Source organism: Anomaloglossus baeobatrachus, chromosome 12, assembly GCF_048569485.1.
Source record: "Anomaloglossus baeobatrachus isolate aAnoBae1 chromosome 12, aAnoBae1.hap1, whole genome shotgun sequence".
NCBI lineage: Eukaryota > Metazoa > Chordata > Amphibia > Anura > Aromobatidae > Anomaloglossus > Anomaloglossus baeobatrachus.
In genome coordinates, this window is record NC_134364.1 from 99,523,601 (window position 1) to 99,549,631 (window position 26,031).

The window sequence follows — 26,031 nt, forward strand, 5'->3', positions numbered from 1 at the left end:
TCACGCTGCCAGTGCCAGCTCCTGCTCCCTGCACACGCTAAGTTAAGCGGTTTGAGCTGGTAACTAAGGTAAACATCGGGTAACCATACTCGATGTTTACCTTAGTTACCAGTGTCCGCAGCTTCCAGACGCCGGCTCCGTGCAAGCGCAGCGTTGCTTGCACGTAGCTGCTGGCTGGGGACTGGTCACTGGTCGCTGGTGAGATCTGCCTGTTTGACAGCTCACCAGCGACCATGTAGCGACGCAGCAGCGATCCTGACCAGGTCACATCGCGGGTCGGATCGCTGCTGCATCGCTAAAGTGTGAAGGTACCCTAACCCTATTTCTAATCAAATCCTAATCCTAACCCTATTGTCAACACATCCTAACCCTATTTCTAACCATTTCCTGTCGGAACCCTAACCCTGTTTCTAATCCTATGCTAACCCCGGTTTCACACATCCAGCTTTTCGCCGGTTTAGCAGATGCGGCGCACACCAGTACACTGTATACAGTACAATGGCAGAGCGACAAGCGCCGGTCACATGCTGTCATGTGACCGGAGCATGTGACCCAGAAGTTGCGGCGCTGCCACTGTACTGGCGTGCTCCGCATTCGCCAAACTGGCGAAAAGCCGGATGTGTGAAACCGGGGTTATACCCTATTTCTACACGTATTCTATATCTAACCTTATTTCTAACCATATCCTAACCCTGTCCCGAACAGTAACCATTAAACTTGATAGCTTTAGTAAAGCAGGTTTGAGAATTTTATTTTTTAAAGTAGGTTACACTTTGTGAGGTTAAATATATATTTGTTGGGCTGAATGAAGCCCAACAAATATATTTTCACAAACATTAAGGATGGTACTTTTATTCTCTTAAATAAAACTGCATATAGAAGACATATATATATATATTTTTTAAGGCTGGCTCCACCCTCACTCCATAGCTCAGTGGTTAGTATTGTTGCTTTTCATTGCTTGGGTCCTGGGTTCGAATCCCACTTTTCTTCTTTGCTTCTCTGCAAAAAGATCAGTTTTAGTGATAAAGGTTTGAGAAATTAACATTTTTTATGGGCAACATTGTGTGAAGCAAAGCGTCACTGATAAAATATTTGGTTTTGCAGACATTAAGGATGGTAGTTTTAGTCAATGGAAAGAAAAATCAACCAATACAAAGGATTTATATATTATTTACACACATCTAACTTATTGACTCCATAGCTCAGTGGATAGAACTTTTGCTTTGGAGATTTTAGGTCCTGGGTTCGAATCCCATAAAGAACAGATGTAAAACTCCTCTTCTTCCTTTATCCGTATTTTTCTATATCATGTGTTAAAACATTTTACTTTGCAGAGATTAAGGATGGTAGCTTTATTTACTTGAAATAAGAAAAAAAAAATAAAAATCAACGAATATAGATTTATATGTTATTTACAAACAAGTGGCTCACTGATTCCACAGCTCAGTGGTTAGAACTTTTGCTTTGGAGCTTTTGGGTCCAAGGTTCGAATCCCACGATGACCAGAATTGACACTCCTTTTCTTCTTCCCTTTCCTGAAGGATTGAAGAAAATCTTCCAAAAGATCATGGTATTGAAATTTTTCATCTGTCGAATTTAATGTTAACTTCCCACATCGCTGACTTAATCTCAAAACTTGCATAATGGGTTTTGGGTTTCCAGATAGATAGAAAGTGCTAAGAAAAACCAAGCACCCATTCATCCCCTTCATCATTTTAGAGGGTTTTTTTTTGTTCAAGTCTATTTTTTTCAACTGCAGTAAGTGAACCCAAAATCATCAAAATTGCGCAAATTCAAAATGATGACGTTTTTTCAGCTAGAATCCCCAGAACCAGTCTACTGGGTTTGGGAGTGGCTTAGAAGCCTGATTGGGTAGGTTAATGCCGTCCTCTATTCACATGGGAACTTCTAGACCAATCCTGACCAGAAAACTCAGGTGAGGGTCAGAATATTAATTGAAAAGCCAACACCAAACCTTCCAGAGAGCAGTCTACCTGGGTCTGCCAGAAAGGTAAGTCAGCTCCAGAGGAAATGCTCCTGAAGCCAGCCATGTGCTCCATGAGAACCCCTGAAAATGGTCCTCCTCAGCTTGGTGAGTAACATGGATTTTTAATTTTACTGTTAAAGCCTGATATTTAGGATATTTTACTTATTTGCTATGGGAATAAGGTGTTTTATGTTCCTATTTTCTTAAAAATGTGTATAATAAGCCCCAAAGTCTTGATCATTGATGGTGTATTTATATTGTTTTCTATGGATCTGAAACTCTCCAAATCCCTCACAACTTGAGGAGAATTTAGAGCATTTGTTTGCTAAAACTCACTGATTATACCTTTTACTACAATTATTACTACAAGAGCGTGGTGTATGCTTGTCTATATTGTAGGTCACATTTCACACAATGCGTAACCCCCAACATATGAGGGGTCCTATATCCAATGTGTATAGTGAAGGCATCACACACACACACTAAGACTTGTCTGCTGATCACGTGTAACTCAAAATTAGGAAAAAGTTTGCAAATGTTCCAGTTGGTCTCACCACAACTCACTGGGGTTTCAGTCATAAAAAGTGGTGAGGATGCAACAGGTCTATGTTGTGGGCTCCCTCTAGTGGGGAGGATGCAACAGGTCTATGTTGTGGGCTCCCTCTAGTGGGGAGGATGCAACAGGTCTATGTTGTGGGCTCCCTCTAGTGGGGAGGATGCAACAGGTCTATGTTGTGGGTGCCCTCTAGTGGTGAGGATGCAACAGGTCTATCTTGTGGGCTCCCACTAGTGGTGAGGATGCAACAGGTCTATGCTGTGGGCTCCCTCTAACGATGAGCATGCAACAGGTCTATGTTGTGGGCGCCATCTAACGGCGAGGATGCAACAAGTCTATGTTGTGGGCGCCATCTAGTGGTGAGGAAGCAACAAGTCTATGTTGTGGGCGCCATCTAACGGCGAGGATGCAACAGGTCTATGTTGTGGGCGCCATCTAGTGTCGAAGACAAAAAGATTGGTCATGTTGAATTCCAACATGCACGATCCTTCCTTACCATGAAGCCCATCTTGCCTCTTTCTGTGCCACGTTGAAGGGGATGGCGTTAGATAAATGTTCCCTTCGGATGCCGCTCCACCTGGTCCTGAAATCGGTGACGGGACAGGCGGGCCGTACGTACTTGTCGTACACCACGTCCCCCTGGTAATTCACGATGCTGCACCGCGCTAGGGCGCTGTTGCGACCCTTAAACCCGGTGCCCACCATTTCACAGTCAATAGCAAGCACCTTGTGGCTAGGTGGCACCGCCGCGGCGGAGGGGAGGCCGCTTTCATACTCGCTGAGCAACAGGTTGCGGTGCGGTACGAGGGGCTTGGCGGGTTCCTTGGTGCCGCCCATAGCAGGGGAAGGGCGGTCTTTGGAGGGGGTGGGAGGACAGGGGCGGTTAGCGGCGCAGTTTATACCGATGCTTAATGTGCCCGGTTGGCACGGGGCGCCCACTGTTACGGTCCGGGATGATCCGTCCTGCTGCCTCCCCGGCCCATGACCCTCCGCCTGTCCATTCGGCCGACTCCGGCCCCACGCGTTTCGCGTCTCTCCAGCTTTCTTATTGGGCAGCTGTTTTTGTTTGAGGAATCTGCGTTTCTCCAGATATTTCCGCCTTCTCAAGAACTGCTTGTGCTTTCGATTTCCTGATCCGATCTGCGCCATCGACAACCCGGAGGACACATCTATGTTGATAAACGTGTCAGCCATGATGGCTTCCCTCACCGACAATGTTACGTGTTTTTTTCCCTGCTTCATCCGACGGCGAGAAAGCGACATCACCTACAACACACAAGATACACGGTTACACATTAATGCTCATACTGTAAAGAATCCTTTGTTGTTCTATACGTTGACCTGAGGACAGACTCTTAATATATGTATAATTCACAGATTTTCTCCTCGTAAACGAGCGCCGATCCCAAATATATTCATTTTTTTATACATTTAATGGGGTTCAAGAAGATTTTTTTTTAATTAACCCTACGCACATCTCATCAGTACATACACTAAGGGCCAATTGATTGCTATGGCAACAAAAGCGAGCACTTTCGTGCATCCATCCTGTTTAACGCATGTCACCATCAATCAGTACGGTGCTATTGTTCTATTACCACACAGCATAATACAAGGTCCTGTAAAAAAATCACTATAAATCTTGGTTATTTGGGCCTCAAACCTGAGAAAAGGATCAATAATAACAAGAATGACACAAATATATACAAAAAAGGTGGAAACTCGGCACACAACAGTGACCAGTCACTTCCGGCTCGACACCAGCGAGGAGGCCGCACGTGAGACCGCGAACTCTCCCGCACAGGAATCCGAATCTTTACCTCAGAGGTTCGGCCGCGCTGAGGGAAGAGGCCGAGGATGCGCAGGCCGTTACCGGGAGCGGAGCGCAGACGGGTAATGGATAGACAATGTACGGGAGGGGAGGACCGGACTTACCAGGCACACGAGACGTGGAGGCCTTCCGGGTGTAAACGTCACGTCCCACTAACCCACGGAGAGCCGGCCTCACATGGAGGAGTGTAAGTGCGGGGAGGGGGAGGCGCCATCTGCATAGTGACGAGCAGGGAGGGGCCCCTGCTGCCCGATATTAGCCGATATGGCCCCCACCAAAGTGTATTATTTGGCTTAGATAGTGTGAGGTGGTATCACACATATGCCCCCTCCATATTATAATCATTGTTATCAAATTCCTCCATCTTGGGGGTCAGTAATTACTATCAAAGCAACATGGTGTCTTGTTTATAAGCGCCATTACCACGCAATATCATGGGGTTTGTTTTAATTCTATAGAATCTTTTGCGTGACTGAAATTATCACTCTTCCGTTTTTTCCTTACAAAAACCGCAGCTTTGTCTTTATTTTTTTCACTACCTCATTTTGTTTACCACAGTATGTAGTGAAAATGGCTGCTCAGTCTATCGCAGGTGTACCAAAATGGCTGCTGAGTCTATCGCAGGTGTACCAAAATGGCGTCTCAGCCTACCTCAAGTGAACCAAGGTGGTGGCTCAGCCAACTGCAGTGTACCAATATGGCTGCTCAGCAGGTGTACCAAGATGGCGGCTCAGCCTACCGCAGGTGCACCGAGGTGGCGGCTGAGCCTATCGCAGGTGCACCGAGGTGGCGGCTGAGCCTATCGCAGGTGCACCGAGGTGGCGGCTGAGCCTATCGCAGGTGCACCGAGGTGGCGGCTGAGCCTATCGCAGGTGCACCGAGGTGGCGGCTGAGCCTATCGCAGGTGCACCGAGGTGGCGGCTGAGCCTATCGCAGGTGCACCGAGGTGGCGGCTGAGCCTACCGCAGGCGCACCGAGGTGGCGGCTGAGCCTACCGCAGGCGCACCGAGGTGGCGGCTGAGCCTACCGCAGGCGCACCGAGGTGGCGGCTGAGCCTACCGCAGGCGCACCGAGGTGGCGGCTGAGCCTACCGCAGGCGCACCGAGGTGGCGGCTGAGCCTACCGCAGGCGCACCGAGGTGGCGGCTGAGCCTACCGCAGGCGCACCGAGGTGGCGGCTGAGCCTACCGCAGGCGCACCGAGGTGGCGGCTGAGCCTACCGCAGGCGCACCGAGGTGGCGGCTGAGCCTACCGCAGGCGCACCGAGGTGGCGGCTGAGCCTACCGCAGGCGCACCGAGGTGGCGGCTGAGCCTACCGCAGGCGCACCGAGGTGGCGGCTGAGCCTACCGCAGGCGCACCGAGGTGGCGGCTCAGCCTACCGCAGGCGCACCAAGGTGGCGGCTCAGCCTACCGCAGGCGCAACAAGGTGGCGGCTCAGCCAACGGCAGGTGCACCAAGGTGGCAGCTCAGCAAGTGTACTGAAGTGACGGCTCAGCCGACCGCAGGTGTACCAATATGGCTGCTTAGCCTATTGCAGGTGCGCCAATATAGCAACGGCCGTATCATTGTATCTTATCAGTGTCATAGGGGGCAAATGTGTATGTCCCACATTATAGAAATAGATTCACAGCTCAGCAGACAGTATCACACAGCAGAGGATGAGATACATAGCTCAGCAGACAGTATCACACGGGATAGGATTAGATACATGGCTCAGCAGACAGTATCACACGGGATAGGATTAGATACATGGCTCAGCAGACAGTATCACACGGGATAGGATTAGATACACGGCTCAGCAGACAGTATCACACAGGATGGATTAGATACGCAGCTCAGCAGACAGTATCACACAGGATAGGATTATATGCACAGCTCAGCAGACAGTATCACACAGGATAGGATTAGATACACGGCTCGGCAGCAGATGATAGGATTAGATACTCTACTTGGCAGCACATGATGATAGGATTAGATACACGGCTCGGCAGTAGATGATAGGAGTTGTAGTCCTCTTTATTCTGACTTCTCCTCTTCTCCAGGATGTCTGGTGTCGGGGGACGGGTCAGGTCTCTGGAGCAGAACCAGCTCCTGGCAGGGGACATCGCTCGCGTCCTGTCTCTGTACGGCTTCATCACAGATTCGTACATAATTGTAAGTATTCCCACTGTCAGACCGGGAATATATAACACTGGGGAGGATTCTTTACAGAGGGCGTCCTCCTCCTGGGATCCGCTCCACAGCCTCTGGGCCTAGTGCCAGTCCATTACTGGTGCTGGTGCCGTCTGCACGGCTGTTGGAGCGGCGGCACTGGAGCCGGGAGTGATCCACGGGAGGGAAATCACTTGTTAAAATCTAGTCCTAAGCGGAGCTGATCTGATGCTGATCAGGGAATTTGATGGTCCTGGTGTGTAGTGGGAAATTTATTATCTTTTGTCTCTCCAGACCCCAGAGGATAATAACTGAGTAGAAAAATAACACACTTCATACTCTTCTGTCCCCTCCATGCTCTTCTGTCCCCTCCATGCTCTTCTGTCCCCTCCATGCTCTTCTGTCCCCTCCATGCTCTTCTGTCCCCTCCATGCTCTTCTGTCCCCTCCATGCTCTTCTGTTCCCCTCCATGCTCTTCTGTTCCCCTCCATGCTCTTCTGTTCCCTCCATGCTCTTCTGTTCCCTCCATGCTCTTCTGTTCCCTCCATGCTCTTCTGGCCCCTCCATGCTCTTCTGGCCCCTCCATGCTCCTCTGGCCCTCTCTTGTTTTGGTGCTTCAGGCTTTTCTTTTGTTTTCCATCTTCTCCACTCTTTGGTGCCTCTAGGCCTCAACATCATGGCATCACATAAGGCCCAGTCAGCGCCTGAGGGGACGAAAAGACTGAATCCCGAGGGAAGTAGGGTATTATACACAGGAGGCTTCACAGCACACTTTATATACCTGTCTGCTGCACACATTCACGACAGTGTTGCATGTACACTCAACCAAGCTACATTCAACACACACACGGCTCTGCTATATACACACAGCTGTGCTACAGTCACACACTGCTCTGCTACACACACATGATAACAGAGAGTGATAGAAAAAGGGTCTTAATTCCGCGCCAAGGACTCAATGGATCCAGGAAGAGATTAATGCTTCTAGGCTATGTGCGCACTAGACCGTTTTTCCCGCGGATTTACCCGCGGATTTGCCCCGGAAATTTCTTGAGAAATGTCTGCAATCTTTGTGCAGACATTTCCCATGAAATTCAATGAGAAAAAATAGTTGTGCGCACTGTGCGGATTTTTCTCAAGAAAATTTCTTGAGAAAATTTTCTCGAGAAACTTTCTTGAGAAAATGTGCATGTCCATTAATTTCCGCAGGTACCTGCGGTATTCCGGGGGTATTCCGCAGGTAGCAATGATGTGCGGTATACCACCGGAATAGCCGCGATTTACCTGCGGTAATGCCCATCGCTGCCTGCGGTTTTGCAGGAAGCGATGTCATTATGCCAGGAAGAGGAGCAGAGTAAACACACGTCACACTCCCTGGACGCCGCACAGAAGCACTTCCGTGCGATCTCCAGGTGCCCGTGCAGTGTGTGTCCTGCTCCGGCCTCGCGGCTGCCTGCACTGCAGGGTGTCAGTGTCTGCCCGCAGTGTCAGCAGCCTGTCACGCTGCAGCGCAGGCAGACACTGACATCCTGCAGTGCTGGGAGCCGCGGGGATGACGATCGCTGCTGTCAGGAGGTGAGATCATTACCTGCTGTGACGATCTCCTGCCTCCTGACGTCACCGCGGTCACTGCTGTCTATGCCCGTCTCGCGAGCGGCCCGAGACTGTCACTAGCGGTGACGTCACGGGCTCTCGCGATAAGTCAGTGACAGCGCTGACGTCAGCAGTACAGGAGATGATCACAGAAGGTAATGATCTCATCTATGCTCCTGATGGCAGCGCTCGTCATCCCCTGCAGTGACCTGAGCTGACCTATTGGTTAGCCCAGGTCACTGCATTGCTCTCCCAGCCAATGGGGAACATTCTGTTCTTCATTGACTGGGACAGCGACTATGGTATGGATCGCCGTGCCCCCCCCCCCCCCCTTATTGGATTACGCCGGACGTGGAATTGATTGTGCTCTTTTCAATAAATTGGTTAAAGAGGGAATGTTTTGGGGAGTGTTTTTTTCAAATAAAACTACTTTTGTTGTCTATTTTTTAATTATTACTGACTGGGTTGGTGATGTCGGGTATCTGATAGACGCCTGACCTCACCAACCCCAGGGCTTGATGCCAGGTGACATTACACATCTGGCATCAACCCCATATTTCTTTGTCGCTCTATTGGGAGACCCAGACAATTGGGTGTATAGGCTATGCCTCCGGAGGCCGCACAAAGTATTACACTCAAAAGAGTTAAGCCCCTCCCCTTCTGCCTATACACTCCCCGTGCTCCCACGGGCTCCTCAGTTTTTTGCTTTGTGCGAAGGAGGTCAGACACGCACAGCACAGCTCCACAGATTAGTCAGCAGCAGCTGCTGACTATGTCGGTTGGAAGAAAAGTGGGCCCATATAGGGCCCCCAGCATGCTCCCTTCTCACCCCACTCTTGTCGGCGGTGTTGTTAAGGTTGAGGTATCCATTGCGGGTACGGAGGCTGGAGCCCACATGCTGCTTTCCTTCCCCATCCCCCTCAGGGCTCTGGGTGAAGTGGGATCCTATCGGTCTCCAGGCACTGAGACCGTGCTTCATCCACAACTCCTGTGGAGCCTGCTGGATAGGAGCCGGGTATCGTTCAGGGACATGGCCCTGCTACTTGGAGGTACTCTGTATCCCTGTGGGGACCGTGCACGGCAACACCTCAGCTTTGCTGGGTGTGCTAGTGCACCGGGGACCGCGGCGCTGACCGGGTTCAACTGTGCCATTACACACTCAGCGTTGCTGAGTGTGTTTATATGTAGGGGCTACCGCGCTAACCGCCGCTGCCATGGGAAACTGCGGCGCGGCTGGGACTTGTAGTTCGCCGGGGACTTCGGCGCCGGCCGCGCTTTTACGGCGGCCAACGCTTATACTCGAGTCCCCGGCTTTCTTGCGGCCTAGTTCCTTTTCTCCCGCCCCCAGCCCTGACAGGCAGGGGAAGGGCGGGACGCTGCACGGAGAGCAGCACTGAGGGCTGGAGTATGATTTGCTTACTCCAACCCCCTCACTGTGCACAGTGTGAGCACCAGTTCCCGCACTCTCGGCCACGCCCACGGCTCCCTCCTCTCGTCAGGACGCCGCAGCTATTCCTGTCAGCTCCTCCGACGCTGCAGAGAGGGACCAACCCTGGGAGACCCAGACACTGTCTCTGGTGGCCTCACAACCGCTTTAGGCGGCTGGTAAGCAGCACCTGTGGTGCTAGCCCCATGGTGCTGTAGTGTATTCATACATTATTTGTTTGCAGTATATACTTTACACTGTATGAGCACAGTTCATTCTGGCTATATACCCTATTGTGTTAAGGGAGCATGGCGCCCACAAAAGGCACAGGCTTATTATGCTGCCTGCGCCGCTTGTACGACCCAGCTGCCGGCAGGTTCCATTGTCCCTCATTGTGTGCAATGTTCGGCCCCTGTGACACTTCTTCAGCCAGAGCCTCTGCTAAGAGGGGCCCAGGGGGAGCCACCTGTTGACAATGTCCAGGTGACGGGCACGGAGTTTGCAAACCTCTCTGAGACTATGGCTAAGATACTAGAAGCCTTGCAGTCCAGGCCGGTATCTCAGCGAAGGGACTCTGTTGATTCATTGTTCCCTGGCCCCCCTCAGTTGGACCAACAATGTCCTCCCGGGGTATCTCATACATCCCAGGCTGGGGGCTCTGACTTAGACCCCAGTCCCAGACCGACTAAGCGGGCTCGCTTAGAATTTCCCTCGACATCATATTGTTCAGGGTCTCAGCGGGGGGAATCTCTGGTTGATGATGCGGAGACGGCTGATCAGGATTCTGATCCTGAGGGCGCTCTCAATCTTAATACTCCAGACGGGGACGCCATAGTGAACGTTCTTATTGCGTCCATCAATCAAATGCTGGATATTTCTCCCTCAGCTCCTCCGGCGGAGGAGTCAGCTTCTTCCAGAATCACCATGCTTGGCCAGATAAGCGTTTTTCTAAGCGCCTTAAGGATACACGTTATCCTTTACCCCCTGACGTGGTTAAAGGTTGGACTCAGTGTCCCAAAGTGGATCCTCCAATCTCCAGACTGGCGGCTAGATCCATACTTGCAGTGGAAGATGGGGCCTCGCTCAAAGATGCCACTGACAGGCAGATGGAGCTCTGGTTGAAATCCATCTATGAAGCTATCGGAGCTTCTTTTGCCCCAGCATTCGCAGCCATATGGGCGCTACAAGCTATCTCAGCAAGCGCAAATTGAAGCAGCCACATGCACGGTCGCGCCACAAGTGGCATCCATTACCACACAGACCTCGGCAATTGCGTCTTACGCTATTAATGCTGTCCTGGACTCTGCGAGCCGTACGGCGGTTGCGGCCGCCAATTCGGTTGTACTCCGCAGGGCCTTGTGGCTACGGGAATGGAAGGCAAATTCTGCTTCCAAAAAGCGCTTAACCAGTTTGCCAATTTCTGGCGACAGGCTGTTTGGCGAGCGTTCTGGATGAAATCATCAAACAATCCAAGGGAAAGGATACATCCTTACCCCAGCCCAAACAGAACATACCCCAACAGAGGAGAGGGCTGTCGAGGTTTCGGTCCTTTCGGGGCGCGGGCATGTCCCAATTCTCCTCGTCCAAAAGGTCTCAGAAAGTACAAAGGAACTCTGAAGCATGGCGGTCTGTCACGTCCTAAAAAGACCACCGGAGGCGCCGCTAACAAAGCGGCTTCCTCATGACTTTCGACCTCCTCTAGTAGCATCCTCGGTCGGTGGCAGGCTCTCCCGCTTTTGCGACACCTGGCTGCCACAAATAAAAGACCGCTGGGTGAGAGTCATTCTGTCTCACGGTTACAGAAGGAGTGGTGGTCCCTGTTCCTCTTCAGCAACAGGGCCAAGGTTTTTACTCCAACTTGTTTGTGGTCCCAAAGAAGGACGGGTCTTTCCGTCCTGTCCTGGACCTGAAACTTCTCAACAAACACGTAAAGACCAGGCGGTTCCGGAAGGAATCCCTCCGCTCCGTCATCGCCTCAATGTCCCAAGGAGTTTTCCTTGCATCGATCGATATCAAGGATGCTTATCTCCACGTACCGATTGCCCCAGAGCACCAGCGCTTCTTGCGCTTCGCCATAGGAAACGAACACCTGCAGTTCGTAGCACTGCCGTTCGGCCTGGCAACAGCCCCACGGGTTTTCACCAAGGTTATGGCTACTGTAGTAGAGGTCCTCCACTCTCAGGGTCACTCGTGATCCCGTACTTGGACGATCTGTTGATCAAGGCACCCTCTCTAGAGGCATGCCAACACAGCCTCGACGCCACCCTGGAGACTCTCCAGAGTTTCGGGTGGATCATCAATTTTCCAAAGTCAAATCTGACACCGGCCCAATCGCTGACATACCTTGGCATGGAGTTTCATAGCCTCTCAGCGATAGTGAAGCTTCCGCTGATCAAGCAGCGGTCACTACAGACAGGGGTACAATCTCTCCTTCAAGGTCGGTCACACACCTTGAGGCGCCTCATGCACTTCCTGGGGAAGATGGTGGCAGCAATGGAGGCAGTTCCTTTCGCGCAGTTTCACCTGCGTCCTCTTCAATGGGACATCCTACGCAAATGGGACAGGAAGCCGACGTCCCTCGACAGGAACGTCTCCCTCTCTCAGGCGACCAAAGCTTCCCTTCGGTGGTGGCTTCTTCCCACTTCATTATCGAAGGGGAAATCCTTCCTACCCCCATCCTGGGAGGTGGTCACGACGGACGCGAGTCTGTCAGGGTGGGGAGCGGTTTTTCTCCACCACAGGGCTCAGGGTACGTGGACCCAGCAAGAGTCCTCGCTTCAGATCAATGTTCTGGAAATGCGGGCAGTGTATCTTACCCTGAAAGCGTTCCAGCAGTGGCTGGAAGGCAAGCAGATCAGAATTCAGTCAGACAATTCCACAGCGGTGGCATACATCAACCACCAAGGCGGCACATGCAGTCGGCAAGCCTTCCAGGAAGTCCGGCGGATTCTGCTGTGGGTGGAAGCCACGGCCTCCACCATCTCTGCAGTTCACATTCCAGGCGTGGAAAACTGGGAAGCAGATTATCTCAGTCGCCAGGGCATGGTCGCAGGGGATTGGTCCCTTCACCCGGACGTGTTTCAGGAGATCTGTTGCCGCTGGCACTGTTGCCCAGAGTGTTACGCAAGATCAGGGCAGACTGCCGCCGCGTCATCCTCGTCGCTCCAGACTGGCCGAGGCGGTCGTGGTACCCGGATCTGTGGCATCTCACGGTCGGCCAACCGTGGGCACTACCAGACCGACCAGACTTGCTATCTCAAGGGCCGTTTTTCCATCTGAATTCTGCGGCCCTCAACCTGACTGTGTGGCCATTGAGTCCTGGATCCTAGCGTCTTCAGGGTTATCTCAAGACGTCATTGCCACTATGAGACAAGCTAGGAAACCAACGTCCGCTAAGATCTACCACAGGACGTGAAAAATTTTCCTGTCGTGGTGCTCTGCTCGGGGTTTTTCTCCCTGGCCTTTTGCCTTGCCCACTTTTCTGTCCTTCCTTCAATCTGGACTGGAAAAGGGTTTGTCGCTCGGCTCCCTTAAGGGACAAGTCTCAGCGCTCTCTGTGTTTTTCCAGAAGCGTCTAGCCAGACTTCCACAGGTACGCACGTCCCTGCAGGGGGTTTGTCACATCGTCCCTCCCTACAAGCGGCCGTTAGAACCCTGGGATCTGAACAGGGTGCTGATGGTTCTTCAGAAATCACCATTCGAGCCAATGAGGGATATTTCTCTCTCACGCCTTTCGCAGAAAGTGTTTTTTCTAGTAGCAGTTACTTCTCTTCGGAGAGTGTCTGAGCTAGCAGCGTTGTCGTGCAAAGCCCCTTTCCTGGTGTTTCACCAGGACAAGGTGGTTCTGCGTCCGGTTCCGGAATTTCTCCCTAAGGTGGTATCCCCCTTTCATTTCAACCAGGATATCTCCTTACCTTCTTTTTGTCCTCATCCAGTTCACCAATGTGAAAAGGATTTGCACTTGTCAGATCTGGTGAGAGCACTCAGACTCTACATTTCTCGTACGGCGCCCCTGCGCCGGTCGGATGCACTCTTTGTCCTTGTCGCTGGCCAGCGTAAAGGGTCACAGGCTTCCAAATCAACCCTGGCTCGGTGGATCAAGGAGCCAATTCTCGAAGCTTACCGTTCGGCTGGGCTTCCGGTTCCCTCAGGGCTGAAGGCCCATTCTACCAGAGCCGTGGGCGCGTCCTGGGCTTTGAGGCACCAGGCTACGGCTCAGCAGGTGTGTCAGGCGGCTACCTGGTCGAGCCTGCACACTTTCACGAAACACTATCAGGTGCATACCTATGCTTCGGCGGATGCCAGCCTAGGTAGACGAGTCCTTCAGGCGGCGGTTGCCCACCTGTAGGAAGAGGCCGTTTTGCGGCTTTCTTACGAGGTATTATTTTACCCACCCAGGGACTGCTTTTGGACGTCCCAATTGTCTGGGTCTCCCAATAGAGCGACAAAGAAGAAGGGAATTTTGTTTACTTACCGTAAATTCCTTTTCTTCTAGCTCTAATTGGGAGACCCAGCACCCGCCCCTGTTTTTTTGTGTACACATGTTGTTCATGTTGAATGGTTTCAGTTCTCCGATATTCCTTCGGATTGAATTTACTTTAAACCAGTTGATAATTCTTTTTCCTCCTTCTTGCTTTTGCACCAAAACTGAGGAGCCCGTGGGAGCACGGGGAGTGTATAGGCAGAAGGGGAGGGGCTTAACTCTTTTGAGTGTAATACTTTGTGCGGCCTCCGGAGGCATAGCCTATACACCCAATTGTCTGGGTCTCCCAATTAGAGCTAGAAGAAAAGGAATTTACGGTAAGTAAACAAAATTCCCTTCATTACCCCGTTTGCCAACGCACCAGGGCGCGGGATGAGCTGGGGCAAAGCGCCAGGATTGGCACGTCTAATGGATGCGCCACTTCTGGGGCGGCTGCGGCCTGCTATTTTTAGGCTGGGGAGTGTCCGATAACAGTGGACCTCCCTAGTCTGAGAATATCAGACCCCAGCTGTCCGCTTTACCTTGGCTGGTGATCCAATATGGGGGGGACCCCACGTTTTTTGTTTTAAATTATTTATATAATTTAAAATAACAGCGTGGGGTGCCCACTGTTTTGGATTATCAGCCAAGGTGAGGTTGCCAGCTGTGGTCTGCAGGCTGCAGCCGTCTGCTTTACCCTAGCTGGCTACAAAAAATGGGGGAACCTCACGTCATTTTTTTTTTAATTATTTATTTATTTTATGGCTAAATACAAGGCTAAGCACCCTTTAGGCTACTTTCACACATCCGGCTTGAGCTCTGCGGCTCAATCCAGCTGTGCAAGCTATGCAACGGATGCGGTGAAAACACCGCATCCTTTGCATAAGTTTTTCCTGTGCGGCCAGTCCGGTTTTTGCCGCTTGCGGCATGCTACTGAGCATGCGCAGTGGCAAAAACCGCATGCGGCGGCCGGATGCGGTTATTGCCGCATCGCGCCACATCCGGCCGCCATAGGCATGCATTGAAAAATGCGCCGCATCGGCCGAATGCGGCGCAATGCGTTTTTTTGCCGCACGAAAAAACGCGCCAGGCAACGTTCCATCCGGCCGCCGCATCGGCTACATCTGCCGCATGCGGCAAAAACCGGACGGAACGCAAGGCCATGCGGCACAATGTGGCACTAATTAAAGTCTATGCAGGAAAATCGCAACCGGCAGCAAAAAAAAATCGGTTGCGATTTTCATGCAAAGTGCCGGATTGTGCCGCATAGCAAAAACCGGAGGTGTGAAAGCAGCCTAAGTGCCACATGAAAGTCACTAAAGGGTGCCAGCTTAGAAAATGCAGGGAGGTGGAACATTATATAGGTTTTTCTCATCTATCTATCTATCTATCCCTCTATCTATCTATCTATCCCTCTATCTATCTATTCCTCTATCTATCTATCTATCTATTCATCTATCCATCTTTCCCTCTATCCATTATCTGTCTATCGATTATCTTTATTATTTATTGCAGGGACAAACCTGCGGTAAATCCGCGGCAAATCCGCGGCAAAAAACGCATGCGGATTTGGTGCGGATTTTTTCCGCAGGTCCGGAAATCTTTCACTGGCAGAAGTTTTCTCAAGAAATTTTCTTAAGAAACTTCACATTTCTAGTGCGCACATAGCCTTAATAACGTGCACAAGTCTACGCGTTTCTGGAGACACAGCTCCCTTCATCAGGACATTGGCAATGTGCAATTGGCAAAGGATGTTCTCTTGCCAATGTCCTGATGAAGGGAGCTGTGTCTCCAGAAACGCGTAGACTTGTGCATGTTATTAAAGAAGCATTAATCTCTTCCTGCATCCATTGAGTCCTTGGCGCGGAATTAAGACCCTTCTTCTATCACTCTCTGTTATCAGCCAACTTTGGGACTGCTGCCTGGACCTGGATCTTATATATGCCTGTATAGTGGTTGTGACTGGCACAACCATTATAGGTGAGTGTGTTTTCATTACATATCTTCCTCCCCTTTTGGGGTAAGACCCTATTGCGCTTTTCTTTCCACAGTTTCTCATCTGCTACACACACAGTCACGCGGTTCTTTTATATACATGTGGCTCTGCTACATTCACACACAGCTTTGTTACACGCACACACTGCTCTGCGATACTTAAAATGGCTCTGTTATATACACACATCTGTGCTACACTCACAAATTTCTCTGCTACAGACACATAGACACATAGTTCTGTTATATACACACAGCTCTGCTACACACACAGCTCTATTATATACACACTGCTGTGCTACACTCACACACTGCTCTTCAACACACACTGTTCTGCTACAGACACAGACACGTAGCTCTGTTATATACACACAGCTGTGCTACACACCCACACACACACCTCTGCTACACACATTACTCTGCTACACTCACACACTGCTCTGCTACACATACAGATATACGGCTCTGCTACACTCACACACTGCTCTGCTACACATACAGATATACGGCTCTGCTACACTCACACACTGCTCTGCTACATTCACACACTGCTCTGCTAAATTCACACTGCTGTGCTACACACATGACTCTGTTATATAAACACAGCTTTGCTACACTCACACTCTGCTCTGCTACACACACAGATACGCGGCTCTAGTATATACACACAACTGTGCTATACACACTGCTCTGCTACCCACACCCTGCTCTGCTACAACACCGCTCTGCTACACTCACACACTGCTCTGCTACACACACTCTGCTCTACTACACTCACTGCTCTGCTACACTCACACACTGCTCTGCTACTCACACTGCTCTGCTACTCACACTGCTCTGCTACTCACACTGCTCTGCTACACACACTGCTCTGCTACACACACTGCTCTGCTACACACTGCTCTGCTACACTCACACTGCTCTGCTACACTCACACTGCTCTGCTACACTCACACCCTGCTCTGCTACACTCACACAATGCTCTACTACACTCACTGCTCTGCTACACACAACTGTGCTACACTCACACACTGCTCTGCTAGACACACATTGCTCTGCTACACACATTCGACTCTGCTACACACACGACTGCTACACACACTCAACCCTGCTACACACGTGCGGCTCTGCTACACACGCGACTGCTACACATGCACACAACTACTACACACACATACTGCTCTGCTACAAACACAAAGCTGAGCTACACTCACGTGGCTCTGCTACACAGACACTCCACTATGCTACAGACATGTGGCTCTGCTACACAAATACAATTCTGGTACACATGCAGCTTTGCTCTACAAGCATGACTCTCTGATCCACATACAACTCTGCTGCACACACGCTCAGCTCACCTACACTCACTCTCAGCTCTGCTGCACACACGTGGCTCAGCTACATACAGGCCCAGGTGGATCTGCTCCATACACGCACACTCGGATCTTCTACACACACATTTGCGCAACTCTACTACACATATAAACGTGTGAGTCTCTGATTGTGCTGCACACTTGTACGTTGCTCTGCTACTCACACTAAACATTACCACAGTTTGGAGTTCCTTCCCGACATGTGGCTGATATGGCCTGAGAGGTCCGTCTGCTGCTCAGGTTGTGCGGCCTCCGTGCAGACCCCGCGGCCTCCGTGCAGACCCCGCGGCCTCCGTGCAGACCCCGCGGCCTCCGTGCAGACCCTGGTTTTTCTTCTCCTGATAAGATCGATCAGTGTGAGGCAGGAGCAGGGAGCAGATCTCTCTGTGGTCTGGTAGACGCTGTATCAGGAGAAAGCTGCCCCTGCAATACTTTTATTTATTGCTAAAAATTACATCTTATAGTTTAAAAACATACGGTACTTTTGTGCCATTCATGCTAGACAGAAAAAATAAGTCCTACGATGTTAAATGTTGCCATATTTGACTCTACTTAGAATCCTTTTTTTCTTTGTCGCTCCATTGGGAGACCCAGACAATTGGGTGTATAGCTTCTGCCTCCGGAGGCCACACAAAGTATTACACTTAAAAGTGTAAAGCCCCTCCCCTTCTGCCTATACACCCCCCGTGCATCACGGGCTCCTCAGTTTTTATGCTTTGTGCGAAGGAGGCTGACATCCACGCATAGCTCCACATCTTAGTCAGCAGCAGCTGCTGACTATGTCGGATGGAAGAAAAGAGGGCCCATAACAGGGCCCCCAGCATGCTCCCTTCTCACCCCACTCTGGTCGGCGGTGTTGTTAAGGTTGAGGTACCCATTGCGGGTACATAGGCAGGAGCCACATGCTGTTTTCCTTCCCCATCCCTTAAGGGCTCTGGGTGAAGTGGGATCCTAATCGGTCTCCAGGCACGGGGACCGTGCTCCCTCCGCAGCCCCTGGGGAATCTGCTGGACAGGAGCCGGGTATCGTCAGGGACAAGGCCCTGCTACTGTGAGGTACTCTGTGTCCCCTTGGGGGACCGCGCATGAGCGCTTGTGCCATACACACTGCAGCACTGCTGGGTGTGTTAGTGCGCCGGGGACTACCGCGCCGACCGCGCTTATTTGCCGGCCGCGCTTATAACTTTAGTCCCCGGCTTTTGCGGCCTAGTATCGCATATTCCCGCCCCCAGGCCTGCCAGTCAGGGGAAGGGCGGGACGCTGCACAGGACGTCAGCGCTGAGGGCTGGAGCATACTTTGTATCCTCCTCCCCCCTCACTCAGCACAGTGGGGCACCAGATTCCCGCACTTTCTAGGGCACGCCCACGGCCCCCTCCTCCCCACAGAACGCCGGCAGCCATTCCTGTCAGCACTTCTGACGCTGGAGAGGAGAGACAACACGGCTCTGGGAGGCCCAGGCAGGGAATCTGGTGATCACACAACCGCTTTGAGCGGTCGGTAAGCAGCACCTGAGGTGCTGGCCCCACTGAGTGCCGAAGTGTACATATATATATATATATATATGCTTATATGCTATACATTTACACTGTACGGTCGCACTGTTGATTTTTGGCTATATACCCTCCTGGATTGTACTTTGAGGAGACAACAGCATGTTGTCCGCAAAAAGCAAGGGTGCCAAAGCACAGGCTTACTTTGCAACCTGTACCTCATGTACAGCTGTACTACCGGCAGGTTCCACCGACCCTCATTGTGTGCAATGCTCGGCCCCTGTGGCACTTACTCAGCCGGAGCCTCTGCTACTGGTGGCTCAGGTGGAACCACCTGCTACCACTGTCCAGGTGACAGGGACGGAGTTTGCAGTATTTGCTGACAAACTGTCTGAGAGTATGGATAAATGGTCTGCTAAGATACTAGAAGCCTTACAGTCCAGACCGGTGACTCAGGCCCCGGGCACTGTTGAATCATTGACCCCAGGCCCCCCTCAGTTGGAGCAGCAAAGTGCTCCTGGGGTGACCCATAGGTCCCAGGGTGAGGTCTCTGACACGGACTGCAGTCCCAGGCCGCCTAAGCGGGCTCGCTGGGAAATTCCCTCGACTTCATCACACTGTTCAGGGTCTCAGCAGGAGGACTCTCTGGATGATGAAGCGGAGGTAGCAGATCAGGATTCTGATCCTGAGGCCGCTCTCAACCTAGATACACCTGAAGGTGACGCCACAGTGAATGACCTTATAGCGACCATCAATCAGGTGTTGGATATTTCTCCCCCAGCTCCTCCAATTGAGGAGTCAGCTTCTCAACGCCATTAATGCTGTCCTGGACTCTGCGAGCCGTACGGCGGTAGCATCCGCCAATTCGGTGGCAGTCCGCAGGGCCATGTGGCTACGTGAATGGAAGGCAGACTCTGCTTCCAAAAAGTTCTTAACCGGTTTGCCATTTTCTGGCGACCGCCTGTTTGGTGAGCGATTGGATGAAATCATTAAACAATCTAAGGGAAAGGACTCATCCTTACCCCAGTCCAAACCAAACAGACCTCAACAACGGAAGGTACAATCGAGGTTTCGGTCCTTTCGGTCCGCGGGCAGGTCTCAATTCTCCTCGTCCAAAAGGCCTCAGAAGGATCAGAGGAACTCCGATTCATGGCGGTCTAAGTCACGTCCTAAAAAGACCGCCGGAGCAACCGCTCCCAAAGCGGCCTCCTCATGACTTTCGGCCTCCTCACACCGCATCCTCGGTCGGTGGCAGGCTTTCCCGCTTTTGCGACGCCTGGCTGCCTCAGGTAAAAGACCGTTGGGTGAGAGACATTCTGTCTCACGGTTACAGGATAGAGTTCAGCTCTCGTCCTCCGACTCGATTTTTCAGAACATCTCCGCCCCCCGAGCGAGCCGATGCTCTTCTTCAGGCGGTGTGCACTCTGAAGGCAGAAGGAGTGGTGATCCCTGTTCCTGTTCAGCAACAGGGTCACGGTTTTTACTCCAACTTGTTCGTGGTGCCGAAAAAGGACGGATCCTTCCGTCCTGTTCTGGACCTAAAACTGCTCAACAAACACGTAAAAACCAGGCGGTTCCGGATGGAATCGCTCCGCTCCGTCATCGCCTCAATGTCCCAAGGAGATTTCCTAGCATCAATCGACATCAAAGATGCTTATCTCCACGTACCGATTGCTCCAGAGCATCAGCGCTTCCTGCGTTTCGCCATAGGGGACGAACACCTTCAGTTCGTGGCACTGCCTTTCGGCCTGGCGACAGCCCCACGGGTCTTCACCAAGGTCATGGCAACAGTAGTAGCAGTTCTGCACTCTCAGGGACACTCGGTGATCCCTTACTTAGACGATCTCCTGGTCAAGGCACCCTCTCAAGTGGCATGCCAACACAGCCTGAACATTGCTCTGGAGACTCTCCAGAGTTTCGGGTGGATCATCAATTTTCCAAAGTCAAATTTGACACCGGCCCAATCACTGACATATCTTGGCATGGAGTTTCATACTCTCTCAGCGATAGTGAAGCTTCCGCTGGACAAACAGCGTTCACTACAGACAGGGGTGCAATCTCTCCTTCAAGGCCAGTCACACCCCTTGAGGCGCCTCATGCACTTCCTAGGGAAGATGGTAGCAGCAATGGAGGCAGTTCCTTTTGCGCAGTTTCATCTGCGTCCACTTCAATGGGACATTCTCCGCAAATGGGACAGGAAGTCGACGTCCCTCGACAGGAACGTCACCCTTTCTCGGGCAGCCAAGGCTTCCCTTCATTGGTGGCTTCTTCCCACTTCTCTGTCGAAGGGGAAATCCTTCCTGCCCCCATCCTGGGCTGTGGTCACGACGGACGCGAGCCTGTCAGGGTGGGGTGCGGTCTTTCTCCACCACAGGGCTCAGGGTACTTGGACTCAGCCAGAGTCCTCCCTTCAGATCAATGTTCTGGAGATACGGGCAGTGTATTTTGCCCTAAAGGCGTTCCAGCCGTGGCTGGAAGGCAAGCAGATCCGAATTCAGTCGGACAACTCCACAGCGGTGGCATACATCAACCACCAAGGCGGAACACGCAGTCGGCAAGCCTCCCTGGAAGTCCGGCGGATTCTGCTATGGGTGGAAGCCACAGCCTCCACCATATCCGCAGTTCACATCCCGGGCGTAGAAAACTGGGAAGCAGACTTTCTCAGTCGCCAGGGCATGGACGCAGGGGAATGGTCCCTTCACCCGGACGTGTTTCAGGAGATCTGTTGCCGCTGGGGGATGCCGGACGTCGACCTAATGGCGTCCCGGCACAACAACAAGGTCCCGACATTCATGGCACGGTCTCAAGATCACAGAGCTCTGGCGGCAGACGCCTTAGTTCAGGATTGGTCGCAGTTTCAACTCCCTTATGTGTTTCCTCCTCTGGCACTGTTGCCCAGAGTGTTACGCAAGATCAGGTCCGACTGCTGCCGCGCCATCCTCGTCGCTCCAGACTGGCCGAGGAGGTCGTGGTACCCGGATCTGTGGCATCTCACGGTGGGCCAACCGTGGGCACTACCAGACCGACCAGACTTGCTGTCTCAAGGGCCGTTTTTCCATCTGAATTCTGCGGCCCTCAACCTGACTGTGTGGCCATTGAGTCCTGGATCCTAGCGTCTTCAGGGTTATCTCATGAGGTCATTGCCACTATGAGGAAACCAACGTCCGCCAAGATCTACCACAGGACGTGGAGGATATTCTTATCTTGGTGCTCTGATCAGGGTTTTTCTCCCTGGCCATTTGCCTTGCCCACTCTTCTTTCCTTCCTTCAATCCGGATTGGAAAAAGGTTTGTCGCTCGGCTCCCTTAAGGGACAAGTCTCAGCGCTCTCTGTGTTTTTTCAGAAGCGCCTAGCCAGACTTCCACAGGTACGCACGTTCCTGCAGGGGGTTTGTCACATAGTCCCTCCTTACAAGCGGCCGTTAGAACCCTCGGATCTGAACAGGGTGCTGATGGCTCTTCAGAAACCACCTTTCGAGCCAATGAAGGATGTTTCTCTCTCACGCCTTTCGCAGAAAGTGGTCTTCCTAGTAGCAGTCACATCACTTCGGAGAGTGTCTGAGCTGGCAGCGCTGTCATGCAAAGCCCCTTTCCTGGTGTTTCACCAGGACAAGGTGGTTCTGCGTCCGGTTCCGGAATTTCTCCCTAAGGTGGTATCCCCCTTTCATCTCAATCAGGATATCTCCTTACCCTCTTTTTGTCCTCATCCAGTTCACCAATGTGAAAGGGATTTGCATTTGTTGGATCTGGTGAGAGCACTCAGATTCTACATTTCTCGTACGGCGCCCCTGCGCCGGTCGGATGCACTCTTTGTCCTTGTCGCTGGCCAGCGTAAAGGGTCACAGGCTTCAAAATCAACCCTGGCTCGGTGGATCAAGGAACCAATTCTCGAAGCTTACCGATCTTCTGGGCTTCCGGTTCCCTCAGGGCTGAGGGCCCATTCTACCAGAGCCGTGGGCGCGTCCTGGGCTTTGAGGCACCAGACTACGGCTCAGCAGGTGTGTCAGGCAGCTACCTGGTCGAGCCTGCACACTTTCACGAAACACTATCAGGTGCATACCTATGCTTCGGCAGATGCCAGCCTAGGTAGGCGAGTCCTTCAGGCGGCGGTTGCCCACCTGTAGGAAGGGGCCGTTTTACGGCTCTATTACGAGGTTTTACTTTACCCACCCAGGGACTGCTTTTGGACGTCCCAATTGTCTGGGTCTCCCAATGGAGCGACAAAGAAGAAGGGAATTTTGTTTACTTACCGTAAATTCCTTTTCTTCTAGCTCCAATTGGGAGACCCAGCACCCGCCCCTGTTCCCTTCGGGCTGTTGTTCTTTGTGTACACATGTTGTTCATGTTGAATGGTTTCAGTTCTCCGAAATTCCTTCGGATTGAATTTACTTTAAACCAATTTATAACTTTTCCTCCTTCTTGCTTTTGCACCAAAACTGAGGAGCCCGTGATGCACGGGAGGGTGTATAGGCAGAGGGGAGGGGTTACACTTTTTAAAGTGTAATACTTTGTGTGGCCTCCGGAGGCAGAAGCTATACACCCAATTGTCTGGGTCTCCCAATTGGAGCTAGAAGAAAAGGAATTTACGGTAAGTAAACAAAATTCCCTTCTTCTTTGTCGCTCCATTGGGAGACCCAGACAATTGGGACGTCCAAAAGCAGTCCCTGGGTGGGTAAAATAATACCTCGTAATAGAGCCGTAAAACGGCCCCTTCCTACAGGTGGGCAACCGCCGCCTGAAGGACTCGTCTACCTAGGCTGGCATCCGCCGAAGCATAGGTATGCACCTGATAGTGTTTCGTGAAAGTGTGCAGGCTCGACCAGGTAGCCGCCTGACACACCTGCTGAGCCGTAGCCTGGTGCCTCAAAGCCCAGGACGCGCCCACGGCTCTGGTAGAATGGGCCTTCAGCCCTGAGGGAACCGGAAGCCCAGCAGAACGGTAAGCTTCGAGAATTGGCTCCTTGATCCACCGAGCCAGGGTTGATTTGGAAGCCTGTGACCCTTTACGCTGGCCAGCGACAAGGACAAAGAGTGCATCCGAGCGGCGCAGGGGCGCCGTACGAGAAATGTAGATTCTGAGTGCTCTCACCAGATCCAACAAATGCAAATCCCTTTCACATTGGTGAACTGGATGAGGACAAAGAAGGGAATTTTGTTACTTACCGTAAATTCCTTTTCTTCTAGCTCTTATTGGGAGACCCAGACGATTGGGGTATAGCTACTGCCCTCTGGAGGCCACACAAAGCACTACATTAAAAGTGCAAGGCCCCTCCCCCTCTGGCTATACCCCCCCCGTGGTATCACGGGTTCTCCAGTTTTAGTGCCAAAGCAAGAAGGAGGAAGCCAATAACTGGTTTAAACAAATTAACTCCGAATAACATCGGAGAACTGAAAAACCGTTCAACATGAACAACATGTGTACCCGCAAACAACAAAAAAACATCCCGAAGGACAACAGGGCGGGTGCTGGGTCTCCCAATAAGAGCTAGAAGAAAAGGAATTTACGGTAAGTAACAAAATTCCCTTCTTCTTCAGCGCTCTATTGGGAGACCCAGACGATTGGGACGTCCAAAAGCTGTCCCTGGGTGGGTAAAGAAATACCTCATGTTAGAGCTGCAAAACAGCCCTCCCCTACGGGGGTGTCACTGCCGCCTGCAGGACTCTTCTACCTAAGCTGGCATCCGCCGAAGCATAGGTATGCACCTGATAATGCTTGGTGAAAGTGTGCAGACTCGACCAGGTAGCTGCCTGACACACCTGTTGAGCCGAAGCCTGGTGACGTAATGCCCAGGACGCACCCACGGCTCTGGTTGAGTGGGCTTTTAGCCCTGAAGGAACCGGAAGCCCCGCAGAACGGTAGGCCTCTAGAATTGGTTCTTTGATCCATCGAGCCAGGGTGGCTTTAGAAGCCTGCAACCCCTTGCGCGGACCAGCGACAAGGACAAAAAGTGCATCGGCACGGCGCATGGGCGCCGTGCGGGAAATGTAGATTCTGAGTGCTCTCACCAGATCTAGCAAACGTAAGTCCTTTTCATAACGGTGAACCGGATGAGGACAAAAAGAAGGCAAGGATATATCCTGATTAAGATGAAAAGAGGATACGACCTTAGGGAGAAACTCCGGAATGGGGCGCAGCACTACCTTGTCCTGGTGGAACACCAGGAAGGGAGCCTTGGATGACAGAGCTGCCAGCTCAGACACTCGCCGAAGCGATGTGATCGCCACAAGAAACGCCACTTTCTGTGACAACCGAGAAAAGGAAACTTCCTTCAGAGGCTCGAAGGGCGGCTTCTGGAGAGTAACTAGTACCCTGTTCAGATCCCATGGATCTAACGGCCGCTTGTACGGGGGCACAATATGACAGACCCCCTGCAGGAACGTGCGCACCTTAGAAAGACGTGCTAGACGCTTCTGAAAAAACACGGATAGTGCCGAAACTTGCCCTTTAAGGGAGCTGAGCGACAAGCCCTTTTCTAACCCCGATTGCAGGAAGGAAAGAAACTTGGGCAATGCAAATGGCCAGGGAGACACTCCCTGAGCAGAGCACCAGGATAAGAAAATCTTCCACGTTCTGTGGTAAATCTTAGCAGAATTCGACTTTCTAGCTTGTCTCATTGTGGCAACGACTCCTTGAGATAATCCTGCAGATGCTAGGATCCAGGACTCAATGGCCACACAGTCAGGTTCAGGGCCGCAGAATTCTGATGGAAAAACGGCCCTTGGGACAGTAAGTCTGGTCGGTCTGGCAGTGACCACGGTCGACCGATCGTGAGATGCCACAGATCCGGATACCACGACCTCCTCGGCCAGTCTGGAGCGACGAGTATGATGCGGCTGCACTCGGATCTGATCTTGCGTAGCACTCTGGGCAAGAGCGCCAGAGGCGGAAACACGTATGGGAGCTGAAACTGCGACCAATCTTGAACCAAGGCGTCTGCCGCCAGAGCTCTTTGATCGCGCGACCTCGCCATGAATGCCGGGACCTTGTTGTTGTGCCGGGATGCCATTAGGTCGACGTCCGGCACTCCCCAGCGGCGACAGATTTCCTGAAACACGTCCGGGTGAAGGGACCATTCCCCTGCGTCCATGCCCTGGCGACTGAGGAAGTCTGCTTCCCAGTTTTCTACGCCTGGGATGTGAACCGCGGATATGGTGGATGCTCTGTCCT

The 26,031-nt window shown here is 51.9% G+C and overlaps 1 protein-coding gene across 3 annotated transcripts in view; it reads right to left on the minus strand.

Moving 5' to 3' along the window:
• Positions 1-721: 721 nt before the first annotated feature.
• Positions 722-26,031, minus strand: part of LOC142258175 (uncharacterized) — a 44,170-nt gene continuing 18,860 nt past the window's right edge. For 2 of the 3 annotated variants that reach the window (XM_075330671.1, XM_075330672.1), the window contains exon 3: positions 722-3,812. In XM_075330671.1, coding sequence (XP_075186786.1) covers positions 3,039-3,812 — 774 coding nt within the window. In that variant the 3' untranslated portion in view covers positions 722-3,038. The remainder of the gene's footprint in view (positions 3,813-26,031) is intronic. The other variant, XM_075330673.1, reaches the window with a different exon arrangement.